The 20216-nt window shown below is 44.2% G+C and overlaps 2 protein-coding genes across 2 annotated transcripts; one reads left to right on the top strand and one right to left on the bottom strand.

Moving 5' to 3' along the window:
- Nucleotides 1-220: 220 nt before the first annotated feature.
- cebpg (CCAAT enhancer binding protein gamma) lies at nt 221-7740 on the bottom strand. The gene is made up of 2 exons (XM_049600250.1): nt 7581-7740; nt 221-4038 (listed from the first exon to the last, which is right to left on the bottom strand). The coding sequence occupies exon 2, from the start codon at nt 3940-3942 to the stop codon at nt 3457-3459; it is 486 nt and encodes a 161-aa protein (XP_049456207.1). The 5' UTR covers nt 3943-4038; nt 7581-7740; the 3' UTR covers nt 221-3456.
- Nucleotides 7741-16474: 8734 nt separating this feature from the next.
- Nucleotides 16475-19498, top strand: cebpa (CCAAT enhancer binding protein alpha). The gene has a single exon (XM_049601265.1). It carries the CDS (start codon nt 16694-16696, stop codon nt 17630-17632), a length of 939 nt encoding a protein of 312 aa, XP_049457222.1. The 5' UTR covers nt 16475-16693; the 3' UTR covers nt 17633-19498.
- Nucleotides 19499-20216: the final 718 nt, after the last annotated feature.

Raw genomic sequence — 20216 nt, 5'->3', positions numbered from 1 at the left:
GAATGTTGAAATGATCTCCAGAGACCAAACTGGCTGTAAACATGTTGATTTCTACATGTGAACATGGAGCTCTGTGGGGACCAACTCTAGTGGCCATCAGAGGAACTGCAGGTGTTAGCTTGATGAAGCTCATTAAAAACTAACCCTGAAATAAAAGTGAACGTTTCATGTGGTGCTGTTTTCTGTTCTGTGACTTGAACATAAAGACAAAACACACAGATGAAATTTTATACTCAATTTTAATTTACAATGCACGTTAGCCCAGATTCCTCTGATATAAAAAAGCTGAGTGATGACAGAAATGCTGCCCAGCAACATTCAGACCAAAGCAGAACAAACATCCCGACACACCACCTTATTTTATCTGTTTCCTTATTGACTCACTCTGAGTGCAGTAATAACTCATGCAAAGACTTTACTCTCTACAAACATGCTGCGGTTGCAAATAAACGTGTAGAAAAACCAACGATAGAAAAGTGAAAAAGATGAAGGCTGTGCTGCGCGACGGCTCAGCCAGCCAGCAGAGAACGTTCCCACAATGTTACCTCACATTAAGTTCATATATCAGCTGGTTTAACATTTGTCTGATGTTTGAAATATGGACATCAGCCTGATGAAGACACACCTGTCAGACAGACTAATGTTTAAATTCATATTTAACAGAAACATGACAGAAAATCGACACAAAGCAAAATCATATCAACATTTGTCTCTGTGAAAACAGTCAAACAGAAATCCTGGATTTCAGGAACATTGAGAGATAAATGACAGAAACTGTGAAACATGAATTTACAGTTCAGGCTGTTTCCTCGCACGTCAACACAACGTGCATGTTTGATTTCTGAATTTAAGAGTACGTCTTACTGTAAAAATGATTTCATGTTGATGTATCACAGCCCGACTTCACACATCATTTTAAGAGACTTTTAAAATAAGTGCAAATGATGAGAACGTTGGTGGAACATTTGTGGAACGTTGTGGGAACATTGGGCTGAGCGGCTCAGGTGCAGCAGGACTCAGACAGACAACATTCCTGCAGGGAGGTGAAGCTCCTGACAGACAAACCCTGTGGTAAAACACTCCATGCCCACACAAAGCTCATGTAATTATAAAGTGTGACAACAACACCCCTCTCTGTGGTGTGCTGGCGGGGTGGGGGCAGCCGCGGCGGCGGTGGCGTGGGCAGGGGGACCTGTCCAGATCTGCTCAGACCTCAGGAACGACCCAGCCTCGTTTCAAACTGGATTTAATTAAAGCTGCGGCTCGCCTGACGTGTCTGATACATGTGAGGCGTCTGGATCCGCCCAGCAACACATAAACACACACACAGCTGTCTGGGCGCACCGCCAGGTGGGGGTGAGGGGTGGAGGGCCACACAACCTGGGTCTGACCATGTCACTGTGTCCAGTCTGACCAGAAACAGCTGATGTCATTAATCACAGGACAGAAAGGTGATCAATACCTGATCAATACTCACTTCTGCAGTTTAAATGGGTTATTTTTGCCAGTGAATTAATGAATGAATTGTTGTCTTCAGAGCTGTTTAAAAGTTTGAATATAAATTCAATCAAACAACATGAAGCCAACTGGAGCTGAAACAACAAATTAACTGATCAGCTGATCAGCAGAGAATTTATCAGCAGCTAATCTGATGCTTACATCTGAGAGTTTAGACCAATAATCAGTGTGAGGAATCACTGCAGAGGGTTCAGACATGTTGTTTTTTCTACGTTAAAAGGCTAAAACATTCATCATTATAACTGATTGATTGATCAGTAATAACTGATCGTTGTGGCTCTGCTTTGACCTCAGAGTCACGCTGTGAGGTGAGGACACACACGAGCTTTGCAAACAGACACAACTGTGAGAACCAGTTGATCTGGAGGGTTGAACCACGACACCAGGATCAAAACAGAGCTGCTGCGTCTCTGCCAAAACTTCACCAGTGTGACATGTTGACAGAGCGTCAGTCACACCTGCAGCCTAATTCACCTGACACACCTGGTTCATCAGAGGTCACACTGTTTCCATGACGACAGAGGAAGTGGATTTATATAAAATCCCTGTAAACATGTCAGTGTGAGTGAAATGGTCCTGCAGTGAATGTGTCACAGTGGGACTAACACACCCAGATCATGTGACTCCTGCATGTATACAGTCAGTCAGACCCAAACTGGCCGAGGCGCTCTGAGCATGCTCCACAGTTTCCGCCCCGGGCTTTGACCCGGAAGTCCAATAGCATTAAATGTGTAAGAGAAGAAGAAGCCGGTAACAACATAAACCCCATCAGTTAACAACACACCTTGGAGCAGGTAGACTTGTTGTCATGGAGACACTGAGTGAAACTAAACCGAGCCAGAGCGTGAGTGTGATTAAAGGTCACAAGACTCCATCACGAACAGAAACTACAGAGCTGTGTGTTTTATAAACTCGTATTTCCTCGACCTCAGCGGACTCCTGAGCTCTGCTGTTACTGACAGGTGAGTTCACCTGCACATCCATCAGCCACAACATGACAGGGCGACCCAGGTTGTTTGCTCCCTGCAGGAAAAACTCCACTGACACAAACTGTGAACAAAACCTCCTGCTGAGGGACACTTCTGTTTCTCATTAGTTTAGTGAACAATCAGACACTCGGCAGAGTGAAGCTCTATAAATACAGACTGTTGAAACAATCCAGGCTGAAACTGGCAGATCAGAGCTGGAAGAACCAGAAACGTCTTGAAAACATCAACATGTAGTGAACAAACCTTAAAAACTCTCAGACGACTCTGTTAAGTAGACATTTCTCAAAAAGAAGAAAATACACAACCTAAAAAAGGGAATTCAACAATTTACATCTTCGTCTTGCGGCGGCGGCGCCGGACAGTGAGTCAAACATCCAGCCGCCGCATTTAAAGGAGCCGACAGGAAGTGTGTGTGTTAGGTTCCTACTGACGTCCAGTCTCTGTCTCAGAGTGAATCCTGATTGGACGACGTCTCAGTTCGTAGGAGCTCACGTCTCTGCACATTCCACCCATCAATCAATCGATCAATAACGTGTGACTGTTGCGTCCCTTTGGCCTCTCACATGATGCCAGAATCGTTCAGAGACTTTCCCAAAGTCACAGTCTGACTTTTACATTTCCACCTGATATTAAAAACTGGGACGATTTTCACTTGAAAAACTTTTTGGTCCAAATTTGACTGAAGCCAAAAAATTCTATCGACAGAATTAAAAACTTCTGTGACGCTGGGAAATAAAAATCTAAACCTTTAAACTCTTCCAGGAGGATTGTGGGAAACATTCTGACGGGCGCAGGGTTGAAGAACAGATTAAATATGAAAGAAAAAAGAAAAGAAAAGCAGGAAGTAGAAGAAGAAGTGAGGCCACGTTTCCAAAGTGACAGAAGTCTCCAGAAAAGCTGCAGCGGGCAAACGCTCCTGTATTCAAACGTCCCTGTGGCTCTGCCCCCCTCACTGCCCATTGGTGGAGGTGTTGTTGGGGGCGGGGCTGGAGCCCTCGGCGCCGGCGGGCGGCTGGACGTTGTCAGCCAGGTTGTGAGCGTGCTCCAGGAAGAGGTCTTTGAGCACGCTCAGCTCTTTGCTCAGCAGTTTGATTTTGGCCTCCAGCCGTTCGTTCTCCTCCTTCAGCTCGTTGACGCGCTGCTGCGTGTCCATCGCTTTCTGCTTGCTGCGCATGCGGCTCTTCTTCACCGCCAGGTTGTTGCGCTCGCGGCGCTGGCGGTACTCATCGCTGTCCTTGTCTGCAGGGGGTTTCTTCATCTTGCTGGGGGGGAGGGCCTTACCGCCTGCGGCTGAAGGGCCTGCTGGGACGAGCTGGGGGACCTGCTGCGCTCGGGCTACTGCCGAGGAGGAAGCGGTGGCGTGGGCCTGACTCTGGATGACGCTCACGCCGTTGTGGTCAGATGTGGTTAGTTTTGCCTGCGACGGCCGGCTCATTTGGATGTGCTGCCTTCAGGTGCTGATCTCTGAGTCTCCTCAGGTGTACCAATGAATCAGTGACAGGAAGCAGAAGATTCTTCGCCTCAACGGAGCCTGGAGGAGAACGACAGCGTTAATATCACCTGTAGTGACCTTTCATAAACCAACAACTGTTTTCAGTATTGATTAGTCGTATGATTTCATTGATCAATCAATAGTCTGGTCTGTAACATGTAAGAAAACAGTGAAGAACATCAGGTTCCAATAAAGTGTCTCTTCTGCTGCACACAGACTAAAGATTTAAACTCCTGACTTTATGATAAATTACAAAACATGTTATTGTAAATACAAAATGACATCAAGTCGCATATTTTTGGATAAAAATAACTGTTTTATGTTGTGGAAAATTATTTAGTCTGTAAAATGTCAGAAAACAGTGAAATTCAACTTCATCTCTTTTCTGCCATTTTTATTTGTTCAGTACTTTTTCCTTTTGTTTTTCTCTCACACGATAAAAAACACAAATCTTGTAAGAATTATGAAAATCATTAAATAGAACTGAATAAATCCATCACAGTTTTTGAGAGTCGACCTCTTCAAACTGCTCGTTTTGAGTTTAAAGCTCACAGATATTCAGTTTCATCACAACTCACGATCTGAAACTAAAACTCTCAATCAGCTAATCGATTAACGAACTGATGAGAAACTAATCAGCAATTGATTGTGTGAAAATTAAACGACAGCGTGTCTCCTCCAGCTTCCTGCTCTCTCCAGTCAAGGAGCCCAAAAAGATGTTATATTTGTACATCTGCAGTCCGCCTGCAGAGTCTCAGCTGACCTCAATCCATCAGTCAGGAGGCTTCATCTCCACTGCCGCCGCCGCTGATCACTGACACCCACCTCGCCATGGCAACAATTAATCACCACGGTTAAACTAATTATAGATATAAACAACGACGTTCTGATGAGTCAGAATTTTCAACTAGCTGCAACTCAAATTTAAGATATGTACAATTCATTTCCCACGAGTGGAAATATTCTCTGTAGACATCTTTAACTTAAATACAGCTGGTCAACATTTACCACTGACTTCTATTCAAACTCAATTACAGATATCTTTAACGGGTTGTGACTTCAACGTGACGTGTCCATTAAGTCATTTTTACTAGTTGTAGTAGTCAGTAATGACGCCTACAGCTCAGGTCTTATGTCACTGCAGTCTCTACAGCTGTTCTTCCATCACAGATTATTCATTAATGGTGTTCTTGAAATTTAAAATTTGGTTCTGACTGGTCAAAATTAAAACATTGATATGTCAGCTGATCTCATCACTAGTAAGAATGTAATTTCAGATAGATGAAATATGACTGAGCGCTGGAAATTAAACCTGTGGGCCTACTGGCAGACGTTCTGTCTGAATTTAATTTTAGAAATCATAAAGATCATTTCCATTCGTCACAAATGTTATTGTAAATATTTTCAATGATGTACGTTTATATCTAAAATGGTCGGTTGTCTGACATGTCCGAAATGTTATTGCTGATTTCTGATATGGGAATTTACATTTCCACCAGGGTTACAACAGTTTGACATTTTCACGGTGTGATGACTGTCTCAGAGAATATTGTGGTTTCACAGTACAACAAACTTTATTACGAGTCAGAATGATCGTTATGGGAATGAAGCAGAAGAGTTATTATTGAACAAACATTTTATTACTACAACTGAAACTTGAAACCATTTTTTTATGAACGTTTGTGTAAAAATTCTCTCTTTTAAAAAAAACCCTGAAACATAGTTGAGATACTCAGAACAGCTGATTTCTTTTTTTATATTGCAGACAAGCAACATCAACTTCTATACCACAGAGAACCTTAAGGCTGATGTATCTCTACAACCCTCATCTCCACTTGTCACAATCCTTTTTCAATGTTTGGAAATTGAGTCGTAGATATCTGTAATGGTTGTTCTCATCCCTGATATCTAATTAAAGATCTGGTCATCAGTTCTGAGTGGTTGAAAAGTCATTTTTATGTTTCTTCACTGTCAAATTCTTTTAAAGATATTTTAAATTCACATTTTAATGACATTTGACATTACAAAGTCTCTTTTCCACAAGTAAAAACAAGAGCTGCAACAATTAATCAATTAGTTGTCAACTATTAAATTAATCGCCAACTGAACTAAAAATCAATTAATTGGTTTGAGTCATGTTTTTAGGAAAAAGAGAGAGTGAAAGCGACGTCTCCTCCGCTGGATTTGGAATTCAAGAACGGAGAAACCATCTTAATGTGACAGACTGGAGCCTGGTCACAGGTCGGCTCTGGTACTGAGCTTTACGGGTTTTAAAAATGGACCCGTGCAGGACTCTGATTCCTCCAACGTGAAACGGCGCAGGGCAATAAGCGTTTGCTCAAATGAGAGTATTCAGATGTAACACCACTCTCATCACCAACATTCTGATTAGTAACTGTGATTTAATTACACAATCATCTCCCAGTAACTGATTACAATTACGTTTATTTTGTAATTTAGTTACATAACTCCATCACGTGTGACTCGTTATTCCCCAACACTGCGTTTAATAACATTAACAGGGATGCATGAGCACATTGGCACGTATGTCAGCTTTAAACTGTTAGAATCGGCCTGCTTTCTCTTATTTTGCACAATGAGTGAAGCACATACATTGACAATAATTGTATTTATAATCTCATGATGAGAGTCTGCCTGTAATATATGGTGTTAATGCATCTACAGCAGAGACCTGACGATCACTGACATTACGTGAAGAGAAATGTACATATTGATATCAGTATCTGCAAAAGATCCAACACTGTGCATCACCAGACAGTAATAATTTAAAAATTGATGTGCAGATTATTTAGTTTTATCCACCATTTTTCTGACATGTTACAAACCAATCAACTGATCGATTAACTGAGAAAACAATCGATAGTAAAGGTGATCGTTAGCTGCTGCTGCTGAGATGTTTTCCACCTCCACCCTGCCATCAGAGAGCAGCACGGAGCATCCGACATGATAATTGGTCGGATTATTATTCCGCACGGTCAATTAGCAGCGCTGCTCTGATTGGTCGGCTGGTTGCCATGCAGCCAGTCAGCTGGGTGCGCAGGGGAAAGCGCTCCGGGTGAAAACCAGCAGAGCTCCGGCTGTTGCCTGCTGTTGCATCATCATCGGCTCTCTTTGTGCCGAGATAGGGGGAACTCCGGAGTCATGCGGGGATAAGAACCAATCTCAGCTTTTAGCGGACTTTCATAATGTTTGTCGAACATTAAAACGCGACTCACAGCCCGACACGGCGGACACATCCGCTCCGCTCCCCACAAACTCACACAAATCTATATTTCAGAGCACTTTTATCAACTTTTCCTTGAGTGGCTGCGGCCGACAGATGATTCACTGACCTGTAACTCAACACGAACCTTCAACGGTCTGAAAACAGGCGATGGTTTGAGTCTAATTTCGCTTTTAACACGAGCGAAACTACAATTTTACTTTGCTCTGACAAGCCCGTACATTGCTCCTTCAGCCGGGCAGCTAGCCAGCTAGTTAGCTCCTGATGCTAACAAACCCCTAAACCTGACCGCTCGCGCTCTTTTTCGGTCCCAATGAGACTTTAAAACACACGTTACCTTCCCGGGCCGGCGGAGGACTCAACCATCCGTCAAAGTAGGAAAAGTTTCCGGAGAAAGAGTGAGTTTAATTCCGTGTGTGAAGCTCGGAGTGTTTTTGTTTGGAACATGGAGAGGAGAGGATTGCGAAATCTCTTTTACCATGTACGGCAATGTCCGCGGTCAGCCAATCAAAGGCGAGTAGGAGGCAGCGAAGCGAGCGCTGGACCAATCATGAGCGAGTGTGCGGCAGAGTGATGCAATGCAGTGTGTGATTGACGTCTGGTTCGACCAATAGGAGCGGGCTGTTTGCTGTTGGTTTTGTTTATGTAATATGAGGATGGTCAAATTAGTTCATGCACGCATGACTTCATGTCTGAGTGACGTCATGTAATCACACTGAAACTACAGATTAAATACATTATTATATTTACAGCTCTGCTCCTTCTGTTAGTTATACAGACCATCTCCGTGTGTAACTGTAAATGGATCATGTGCAGGGCAGAGACCTCAGGGCAGAGAAAGAACAAAGAAATATGATGAAATAAGAAAAATATTATCTTGCAAAATCAGTTAAATTTCAGAGAATGTGTGTCAGCACGTGTTTATGTTTGTTATTTAGTGTCTGTGCAAGGGGGAAAAGTATGACAAATAAAACAGAATAAAATAAAAATAACAGTGGTATTAAAATAATAATAAAATGTTCAATACTACTACTACGACTTATAATCATAATAACCACTAAATATACTTATGTGACGTTTTGAAAATGGTACACATGTACAGAACATAAGAAAGCACAGGGAAGAAGGAAAAAGAAAGAAATATAAAAATATTTATAAATGATAAAAATAATAATAAAATAAATTATTATCTCACAAAAGCAGTTAAATTTTAAAGAATCTGTTACTCTGGCACCATGTTTAGGTGTGTTATTGTGAGTCTGTGCAATAACAACAAAATTAAAAGTAATGATAATAATTAAATACTTTTTTTTTTTTACATTATCCTCACAAAAATAATTAAAATAATAATAACAACAGTATGTATAGTAATAATAATAATACAATCATTATAATATGTTTTGGAACAAAAATAAATCTGCTGAATGGTCAGAGTCTGGAAGGAGTGGGGAAAAGAATTTATAGAGACAGTATTTATAGTGTAACCTCTGTGTAGTAACATGATAATAACTCGCACTCTGTCATTGTTCTGTACAAAGAATTCACCTTGAAGATACTTTATATTTCAGACAAACGTGAGGTGACGAAAGTCAACAACTTAAAGGACGGTTACAAAATTCACACACGTCACAAACAAGTTAAAACAATAAAACCAATATTTTGATACCTTTAAATTTAAAACAGGGAGCTCCTAGTTTAATTATAGTTGAGAGTAAATGTGCTGAATCATCATGTTGAAGTGGTGACTGCTGTTTCTGTTTCCAGTGAAGATGTAAAGTGACTTTCTGTTTCTGTTTGTTTGTGTTTGTGTTTGCTGACGTCATGATGACGATGTTTATATTAATAAACTGATAGTTTTCAGCTTCCTGTCACCTTCAGAGAAACAAAGAAAGCACAGCTCTACAGAAAGCTGAGGAGATATTAATGTTCATGTTTTATTTTCTGGTGATGATAATAATTATTATTTTGTCATTTCAGGTGAACTTCCTGTGATCAGAGGGGTATTCCAGAAAGCGGGCTTAGTGAAAACTCAGAGTAAGTTAACCCTGAGATGAGGGAAACTCTGGGTTTTCAGTTCCAGACAGAGAGGTAACTGAAACTCTGAGTCAGTCACCATGGTAACAGACTCTGTGAACATAACCTGCTCGCTGACAGGTTTTCTTCAATAAACCCTGAGTTTCTCTCTGTCTCCTCCCTCTTACACGCTGTTTCATTTCCTCATTCATTCAGTCCGTGTCAAAGCTTGTATCGAAGCGCATTCATTAGCGGAGATTTACCGTCTGTCACAGTCTAAATCCTGCTGGATATTAGTTTGTTACTCAGGACTGTCTGAAGTTACTGAATTTATGCACATCAGTCATTTCTTTGGACATCAGCTTTTGTCTTTACATTCAAATATTACACAGCGAGAATTCACCCTCAGCTCAGAATCAAACCTCTGTCCTTTTTATATTTATTATTTTTATAACACTGTGCACAAGGATCAGACTGTCAGTCTGTCAGAGCAGCTCCCACATGTTTATTGCACATAATGTGTAGGTCTAATTATTTAAATGTTAAAATGGGTATGAAGCTTTAGACACGTAGTATCAATGACTAATGATCTCTATCACTGATGTCACTGGTCGCACTGATGGAACATAACTCCTATAGCCTAATATTGGGGATTATATGTTCATATTTCTGAGTGAGCAATGGTGCAGCATTTCACTGTCTTTACATTTACTACATTTGTAGCTGAAATAAAGTCACTGAATGCTGTTGAGTCAAGATACAAATAGATGTGCAACATTTTCAAATCTACTGTATTTTAACCTCAACGTCTTTTCAGGTGCAAATCACCAAACATATTATTACTGGGTCAAACTGTGAGTTTACAGTCATGTCTTTATGTCTTTGATCTATAGCCTAGCCTATATGTTTGAAATCTTCTGCCTCCTGTGTTTTTCCCCATCAGATTAAACCTGAACAAATATATTATGATATATTATTAATATAATGTAATGTATCTACAGCCTGATACACAGTCAGATTCCACCACTTTATCTTCATTAAGGAAATGTAAGTCTGATAAATGATGAATAAACTTTTTTATTAACTTTATGGTTAACTTATTGACACTTTCCTCGCTCTGACTCAGGCTCTTCTTTTAAAGATAAACGTGCACCGTCTGCTACACATGCATTAATATCTCTACATCCACTGGATTAAAATGGAGGCGCTGTCTTTTATTGACCTGTTGCCATGGTGAATCGTGGAGTCGGAGCTCCATTGATGATGGCTTTTTATTGTCGGCTTAACTCAGAGTGAACATACTCAGAGTTGACTGAACTAACTCAGATCAGCTGTTCTGGAACCGGTAACTCAGAGTTTCCCATCTCAGGGTAAATCAGCTCAGAGTTCAGGGTTAGACTCAGAGTTTGTTGAACCTCCTACCTGGAATACCCCTCTGATCCACGTGACAGTCGGCGGCCACAGTAACCAGGATCAATCTGAAACTGTTCTGGTTTAACTCAGAGCTGTTTATTGTCTCTGTGGGTCAAACTCCAAAACACTGGGCATCCTACATTTCCCATAATGCAGCTGGATAGAGTTTTCCATTGGAGCCTACCTTTCTGGTAAACAGACACAAAACTCCACACTGTGATGTCATCAGGGTCGTTTTCTCCTCCAGAGACACAGTGAACAGCTGTTCTCAGGGACTCACTGTGACGAGTTAACTCACTCTACTGTCAAAATGAATCACATTTCTTTCTCTGTTTTTTTTTTAAATTTCCACTTCACTGTTAAACCTGTTTACATTTCTGACACTGTTTGGATTTTTCATCTTATTTCTTATGTTCTCCTGTGTCAGCGTGGTTTCCTCCAGAAGTGCTCCCACATGTTCTCCTGTGTCAGCGTGGGTTTCCTCCAGGTGCTCCAACACATGTTCTCAGTGTCAGCGTGGGTTTCTCCAGGTGCTCCCACACTGTTCTCACTTCCTGTAAGATTTCAAAGCCAAACCGTGTTCTTTTTTCCTAAACCCAACCACGTGTGTGTTGGCTCACATGTTCTCCCCGTGTCAGCGTGGGTTTCCTCCAGGTGCTCTGACATGTTCTCCCCGTGTCAGCGTGGGTTTCCTCCAGGTGCTCTGACATGTTCTCCCTGTGTCAGCTTGGGTTTCCTCCAGGTGCTCTGACATGTTCTCCCTGTGTCAGCGGGGGTTTCCTCCAGGTGCTCTGACATGTTCTCCCTGTGTCAGCGTGGGTTTCCTCCAGGTGCTCTGACATGTTCTCCCTGTGTCAGCGTGGGTTTCCTCCAGGTGCTCTGACATGTTCTCCCTGTGTCAGCGTGGGTTTCTTCCAGGTGCTCCCACATGTTCTCTCTGTGTCAGCATGGGTTTCCTCCAGGTGCTCTGACATGTTCTCCTGGGTCAGCGGGTTTCCTCCAGGTGCTCTGACATGTTCTCCCTGTGTCAGCGTGGGTTTCCTCCAGGTGCTCTGACATGTTCTCCCTGTGTCAGCGTGGGTTTCCTCCAGGTGCTCTGACATGTTCTCCCTGTGTCAGCTTGGGTTTCCTCCAGGTGCTCTGACATGTTCTCCCTGTGTCAGCGTGGGTTTCCTCCAGGTGCTCTGACATGTTCTCCCTGTGTCAGCGGGGGTTTCCTCCAGGTGCTCTGACATGTTCTCCCTGTGTCAGCGTGGGTTTCCTCCAGGTGCTCTGACATGTTCTCCCTGTGTCAGCGTGGGTTTCCTCCAGGTGCTCTGACATGTTCTCCCTGTGTCAGCGTGGGTTTCCTCCAGGTGCTCTAACATGTTCTCCCTGTGTCAGCGTGGGTTTCCTCCAGGTGCTCTGACATGTTCTCCCTGTGTCAGCGTGGGTTTCCTCCAGGTGCTCTGACATGTTCTCCCTGTGTCAGCGTGGGTTTCCTCCAGGTGCTCTGACATGTTCTCCCCGTGTCAGTGTGGGTTTCCTCCAGGTGCTCTGACATGTTCTCCCTGTGTCAGCGTGGGTTTCCTCCAGGTGCTCACACATGTTCTCCCTGTGTCAGCGTGGGTTTCCTCCAGGTGCTCCCACATGTTCTCCCTGTGTCAGTGTGGGTTTCCTCCAGGTGCTCTGACATGTTCTCCCTGTGTCAGCGTGGGTTTCCTCCAGGTGCTCAGACATGTTCTCCCTGTGTCAGCGTGGGTTTCCTCCAGGTGCTCCGACATGTTCTCCCTGTGTCAGCGTGGGTTTCCTCCAGGTGCTCTGACATGTTCTCCCTGTGTCAGCGTGGGTTTCCTCCAGGTGCTCTGACATGTTCTCCCTGTGTCAGCGTGGGTTTCCTCCAGGTGCTCTGACATGTTCTCCCCGTGTCAGCGGGGGTTTCCTCCAGGTGCTCTGACATGTTCTCCCTGTGTCAGCGTGGGTTTCCTCCAGGTGCTCTGACATGTTCTCCCTGTGTCAGCGTGGGTTTCCTCCAGGTGCTCTGACATGTTCTCCCTGTGTCAGCGTGGGTTTCCTCCAGGTGCTCTGACATGTTCTCCCTGTGTCAGCGTGGGTTTCCTCCAGGTGCATGGAATCAATGGACCTGTTACATAACAACATACACATGTAACGTATCAGTGTTTTGCAGAAATGTACAATACCAACATTTTTTACTGGTTACTGGGTTTTTTATTTGTAGAGATGAGTTTTGACTTCAGTACAGATGTAGATGCAGGTCTGTGTAGACAGTCACAGTCTTTGTGCACTAAGAACCAGAAAAGAACTGGACAATAAACAGGATCACTGAATGTACAGGTCTAGCTGAGTTTATTTGTGTCACACTGATCAACAATGTGAACTCAAAGTGCTTCTGTCACTGTATCCTGTTTGTTATAAAAGAGTCCATGACGGAGCAAAATGTTTAAGTTATTCATGTGCACATTTTACAGCATTTATTTTCTTTCCGCAGATGATGTTTCACACATTTACAGGAGCAACACTGTGAACAAAGGAAACTTCATGTGCGTCTTTATCCTGAATTTAAACTGAAGGAAACAATAAATGATCCGCTCAGTTATCTGCAGGTTGAAGTCAGTCAACTGAGCGTTGTATTAATACTGTGCTGTGAGATCAGTCTGAGGGGTCAAAGGTCAACATGTCCACCTCGCCCTGTCTGAGTCACTCCCTCTCAGTGCGAGCCAAGTCAAACAGTCCTGACAGTACGCAGTACAGTGTGTACTGAAGGTGACACAGCAGAATTCTCTCAATTCACTGTGTGCAGGAAGTCACGTGATTCCAGACAATCTGACTTCAGTTCAGCTGTTTTCACCCTTTAAACAGTTTCATATAAAAACACCAAAAACTGAGTCGATGTTTCTGTTTGGACTTTTTTTTATCAGCTGTGAGATTTGTTTTCTTCTGTTGAGCATCGCATTGCTCTGTACTGCCTCAAAAACCTCCTCAAGGAACCTGAAATTTCCTCCAGGTCTGTACTGTAACCTCCTCAAGGAGGACTAGGACCTCCTTGAGTGTACCTTGAACTGCCTTATTTCTGTTAGAAATTCACTGGAAATTCCCCAAGAACACTGGAACCGTCTCAAGGATCCGTAAAACATCTTAAATTCACCCATGAGCCTCTTCAGTTTCCTCAAGGATCCCTTGAACCTCAATATGAAGCTGTTAAACTCCCCAGCGTTCAGTGACCCCTGAACCTCGCCAAGGGCCTCTACAACTCCTTTAAGGATCAATGGAACCTCCTCAAGGACCCTTGGGATGTTCTCAAGGACTCTGTGGACTTCATTAAGAGCCAGTAAAACCTCCTCAAGATCAACAAATCTTGTGGGGACTGACTGAACATCAGACCTGACAGAAACTCCTCGAGGTATGCTGGAACTTTCTCAGTGACCGACTGGACTTCCTGTAAGGATGTAACCTCATCAGTCCTGGAACCTCCTGGAACCTCTTGTTGATCCTTTAAGCATCTGACTTCTAAAAGCTCCCCAGGAGCTGCTGGATATACACAGGATCATTAAAATATCCTCACGCAGCATCAAGTGACCCTCCGATCCTCCTCAGTGATCCATATCAGCTCCTTAAGGACCTCCTTTCAGAGGATGAGGCCGGCTGAGGCCTTTTTTACCTTCAGCCTCTCTGAGTGACTGAAGGAAAGTCCATGACCGTCCCTCCACCACAAATCAGTTATTGAGATTTTTGAAACTTTGATGTTTGAAAGTTAAAAGTTGAAGATGAACTCCTGGAGTTAAAAACAGCGTCAGTTTTTCACTCTTGTTGGTTGGTTCATGAGAAATCATGATTTTAAGCTCAGATTTAGTTCCAGTTTTATTTTCCTGACAGAGTCATGCGTCGCACCAGATGTGTCAGAGAGCCGTCACAAATAGTCAACAATATTTTTTTTATTTTTTCAGTTTCTGGCAATTTCTAAAGAACACATGTTTTCCAAACCTGTCTGTGCACCTTTCATTTAAAAATGTTGTTTTACAAAATGTTTCAAATTTTTTATTTGTAGTTTTTTTTTTTTGTTAATTTACAGTTTCTGTGATAAACGGTGTGAAATATGAGCAGGTTTGGAAAACATGCTTTCTTCTAAAATCAATGGTAAAATAAATACAAAATAAAACCACTTTAATCTGTTGCCCCTCCTTCAAGCCCAAATAAAAAATGCAGTGCTTAAAAACTTATTTGACATCGCTCCCCTTTTTGCACCTCACTCAGAAGCTCGTTATGAAAAAACATCCTCATTCACAAACCCAGAGATTTCAGTTTGCTGCAGAGTCCGACCCTAACCCACACTTTGTTCAATCATATTTTATGGTTTGATTCAGAACATGAGAGATGGAGGAAAATACAGGACAGAGAAACATATAAGAAAGACTGTAATTGTCTCACAGAGAGGGAGGACAAATGCAATTTAAAATGAAATTAATTTCGGCCTAAATAAATAAATAATCGCAGTGTCTCCACATCAGGAAAAAAGGGCACTTCCACAGAACAGATCAGGTCTCGGTGTTCAGTCGACAGAGGGCGCACCAGTCCGTTTCTTCACTGCGTCACTGTCTTTATCCTGCAGCCCTGAAGTGAACCTTCCTACCCCCGATACCCCTGCAGAGACCCCCGCTCCTCTGCTCCTTCTCTGCTCCTTCTCTGCTCCCTGACTCCGAGCTGTCAGACACTTCACTCTTCATATGAGAGCAGGTTAAACTCCAGTTTAATGAGGGCATGTTTCCATTAACACCAGAGTCTGTTTAGACTTTACATCTGAATAAATCTCGTCATTTATAGCGAAAGAAATTTTGTGACTTATTATATCAAAGTTTAATATTAGAATTTAAAATGATGTGTTTCAATCTCTTCTTCTCATAAAATAAGGAAAACAAAGCTTTAATCAATTATTCGCTCTTTATTGTTGATCTTATTTAAAAACGTCATAAAATAATATTTTCCTAAAAGAAATAAAGACAGAAACAAAGCGTCACTTCTCTGCACAGACTTGGTGTTAAAGTGTTTCATGACTGAGCTGATGTCACACAGTTCAGGTCGCACACCTGACGCACACAGTCTGAACTCATCCGCGCGTCTGAGCTGCGTCTTTACGCGCGGCTGTCCTCTGCAGCTGCTGCACCGTCACCAACACGCTCTCATGTACCAAGCTTTTGCTGAAGCTGGCACTTGTGTCAGTGATGCAGGAGTTCAGCAGAGCTATCATAAACTTAATAACCTGCGCGCACAGTAATCTTCCTCACTTTGAAACGTGCCGCTCCCTCATCGCGGAGATGAAACCAAACTGCGCTCGGAAATCTGTCACTTTTAGGGTGCATCGCCTCTGAGAGCAGAAACACACCTTTTACACATGAAGGAGTTCAGTGTCGCGTTTTAATCTGGATCCTGTCACAGTGAGTGTCAGAGGAGCGCGTCAGGAGCAGTGGACTCATGGAGAGTGTTAAAGAAGGGACATCGATGTTTTGTGCATTTGACTTCAGCCCAGTTGAGGACTGGCTCGTGCTCCTTCAGAGTTCAGAGTAACTTTAGTGCATCGTGTCCGCTGTGATGATAATATGAGAAATATGATGTGTAAACGGAGCTCGCAGCGAGAGGCTGAACGGAGTGTAGTTAACTTTGCACTGTGGCTCTGCTCCGTAAAACGTTTCTGTGCAGTGACAGTGGGTTAAATCCAAGACCCTGTGTGTGTGTGTGTGTGTGTGTGTGTGTGTGTGTGTGTGTGCGTGTGTGTGCCCGCCCACTCCCTCCTGCTATATAACCGCAGTTTGACAGCTCAGACTTTACTGAGCAGGAGGAGTCTCACCGACACCCCACAGCTTGTCTCCTCTCCTCTGCGCCTCTCTCTCTGTGCTCTGAGCAGACACAGACCTGTTACACTCTCACACCACTTCATGTCTGCAGGTTTATCAGAGCCCCCTCTCACCTGAGGACCTGACACTGAGAAAGCAGCCTTTGTCCAAACTGGATTCTCGGAGCTCCTCGCCATGCATGCCCGGGTTTAGATTCTCCATGGAGCTGTCTAACCTGTACGAGGTCGCGCCCCGGCCCCTGATGAGCAGCCTGACCCACGGCCAGCAGCCCTCCTCCGGCTACAGAGACCCGTCAGACCTCGGCGGTGAGATCGGAGACAGCGAGACCTCCATCGACCTGAGCGCATACATCGACCCGTCGGCTTTCAACGACGACTTCCTGGCCGACCTGTTCCACCACAGCTCCCGGCAGGACAAGCTCAAGATCATGAACGGAGAGTACGAGTCGGTGCCGTGCGGCCCGGGGCCCCAGCAGCACTACATGTCCACCTACATGGAGTCCAAGCTGGAGCCGCTCTACGAGCACAACCCGCCGCGCATCCGGCCCGTGGCCATCAAACAGGAGCCCCGGGACGACGAGGACATGACCCCGGGCATGCCTCCCACCTACCACCACCCGCACCCGCATTCCCAGCAGTACTCCCAGCATTCCCAGCAGCAGCAGCAGCAGCCGCAGATGCCGCACCTCCAGTACCAGATTGCGCACTGCGCGCAGACCACCATGCACCTCCAGCCGGGCCACCCGACCCCTCCGCCGACCCCGGTGCCCAGCCCGCACCAGCACCACCACCACCAGCACCACCACCAGCAGCATCACCCGCAGCAGGGCGGCCTGAAGCTGCTGGAGCATCAGCGGGGAGGCGGGAAGTCCAAGAAGAACGTGGACAAGAGCAGCCCGGAGTACCGGCTGAGGCGCGAGCGCAACAACGTGGCCGTCCGCAAGAGCAGGGACAAGGCCAAGCTGCGCAACATGGAGACGCAGCAGAAGGTGGTGGAGCTGACCACCGACAACGACAGACTGAGGCGGAGGGTGGAGCACCTGACCCGGGAGCTGGACACGTTACGGGGCATCTTCAGACAGCTGCCGGACGGATCCTTCAAACCCATGGGCAGCTGAGAGACTACTGAGCCGGACTGGAGCCGGACTGGGACCAGGCTGGGACCAGGCTGGGACCAGGCTGGAGACGGACTGCTGGATTTATACTCTCTTCATGTGTGGACGGACTGAGAGCTGTGAGGAGACACTGAGGCAGCTGAGGTGTTCACTGCAAAAACATCCAAACCATCATTTTGTCTTCAACTCTCATTTTTCTCTTTAAACAATCTGCAAATATTCCAGACACAAATCAGCTGTTGAGACAAACTGACAAACTTTAAGAGTTGTGACGTCAAACAGAAACTCTGCAGCTGGACTCCTTCTTGTTTTTAGAGCTAAAGTTTCAGCTGATGAAACATTTTGACTGGAAACAGGTGAGTTTGCTCACCGTCATCTCATTGGCTGATCACCTGCTGTGACGACAGACAGACGGACAGAATGACTCGTGCATCTTCTTGCAGTGTTCATGTGCCTTGTGTTCTCTATGAGCTGGTTCCCTCTGCAGATCCACACACAGAGGACTGGTTGTTTTTGTGCCTTGTTCCCGTTCAGACTGTGTGCACGACACACTCGACTCACATATCAGTGCAGCTAAGGTAGGGCGTGTGTCCCAGATCAGCCTGTGGTGCATGTTCCAACTGTGTTTGTTGTATCTCTTCATCCTCTCCTCCTCATCATCACTGTCACACAGCTGGAGTGCAGAACGCTGCACAGAGAGGCTGAGCTGGACCACCTGTGCTTCTTCTGTGGTACCTCACAGGGTCCAGCTCAGTCTGACGGTACGGCTGTGTGACATCATGATGTCACCTTCATGTTCAAATGTTGTAAACGTGCTGCAGATCTCAGTCTGCTGCACGTTCTGGTCAAACTGAACTGTGTATTTGCTGAGACGTGACGACTGTGAACCACTCAAACCTTGTATCTCCGCTCACAGGGAGCTTTTCTTTCATGCTCTTCAACCAGTTAAAGGAGCAAAAGCTGCAGAGCATTAAATGAACCTTGTAGAGTTCATAAAAAACATCTCAAATGTTTGAATCGTCTTAAAAGTGCATCATCTTCCCGCTCAGAAACACGGCGGCTCTCCTCTCTGACTTCCCCAAATGTTTTTGTGACTACAATATTTCATGTCTGTCTGAGTGAGAATAATTTGAGTTCTCGGAAAATACAAACACAAAAAACTGGAATTGAACATGTGGTTCAGTGGAAACCACGTATCTCCAAACTGCTGCAGAGTCTCTGTTCAAAGATCATCATGATGCATTTTTATTAAAATGTTTTATCGTCTGTAAAACAGCAGAGCTTCATCTTCTGACGTGAGCTCTGCAGACTTGGAGATGTGTGGTTTTCAGAGGACCATAAAACAGCTGTGTCGTATGCACTATCAGTGGTCACATGAAGCGCAGCGTCGTCTCAGACACACGTATGGGTACTGATCTGATCTGATCTGATCTGATCTGAAAACGCCTCGCTCTTCATATTTATGTGTAAAAACAAAGAAAAACAAAATGTGAAAAGGGTTCCTATGCAACACGTCTCTTCCTCTTTTCCACTGTTGAACCATCACACACACACACACACACACACACACACACACACACACGGTGCCTTCTGATCCTCTGAGATGACCTTTGACCTCGGGCTGATCTGCTCGTCGTCGCTCTGCTCAGAAAGACGATGGTTGGACTCAGCGAGGGAAAAGGAAGCACTTTTGTTTTTTTGTTTTTGTTTTTTACAAACTGATGTTAAACCTGTTTGTTTCAAAGTAACGTCTCAATTGTAAAATAAGCCTATATATATATATAAATATATATATATATATATAAATAAATATATATATAAAATACCAAAAAATCTGAATTATTATAATAAAGAGCTTGTTTTATCAGAGTCTGCTGTTGGTTTGGTGTTTTTATTTGTGTGTGTGTGTGTGTGTGTGTGTGTGTGTTTGTCACAGAATCATCACATCAGAAACTTCTGGAAGTTTACTGTGTTTTTATCTCTGCTGCAGCAGATAGGGGGCGCTCTCGGGACCGTCACACACTGATACAGATCAGCGAGATTGATTCCTCAGTGTTGGAGTCAGGCTGCGGCTCTGCGCCGTCACACTTTAAGTTTTACTCACATTAAACAGTGACACATAGGAACTCAGTGAGTGTGTTTAAAGGAGCAGTCCGTCACTCTGCAGCAGCTCCCAGTCACGTGGGGAACATTTGGTTCGTTGATCTTTAACCTACTGCTTCTTCTTCTACTGCTGCTTTAACTACGGCCCTGATTCTACAAGAGTTTAGACACTGTGGGAATAAAACAGAAAGCAGTGATTTGGAAATCCTTTGACTGAATACAGATATTTATACTTTTACAGTAACATATACTGACTCTGCAGCAGGTTAGAATAACGCTGGGGCAGCAGCATGTTTACAGCTGTGTGACATCATCACCTTTTCCTCTAACAACACACTACGTGCTCAGGAACTTTGTTTTGAAAGTGAAATTTCTTCCTCAAGATTCAAAAGTGGGAGCAAAAAATCTTCCATATTTACAGTCCGTCTGTGAGGAAGCATGAGCTCTGAGTTTCCTCCTACAGGAAGTGTCCTGAAGCTGCGCT

This window comes from Epinephelus fuscoguttatus, linkage group LG2, assembly GCF_011397635.1.
Source record: "Epinephelus fuscoguttatus linkage group LG2, E.fuscoguttatus.final_Chr_v1".
NCBI classification, from domain to species: Eukaryota; Metazoa; Chordata; class Actinopteri; order Perciformes; family Serranidae; genus Epinephelus; species Epinephelus fuscoguttatus.
The sequence above is the reverse complement of the archived record's forward strand: the minus strand, read 5'-3'. Positions and strand labels throughout refer to the sequence as shown.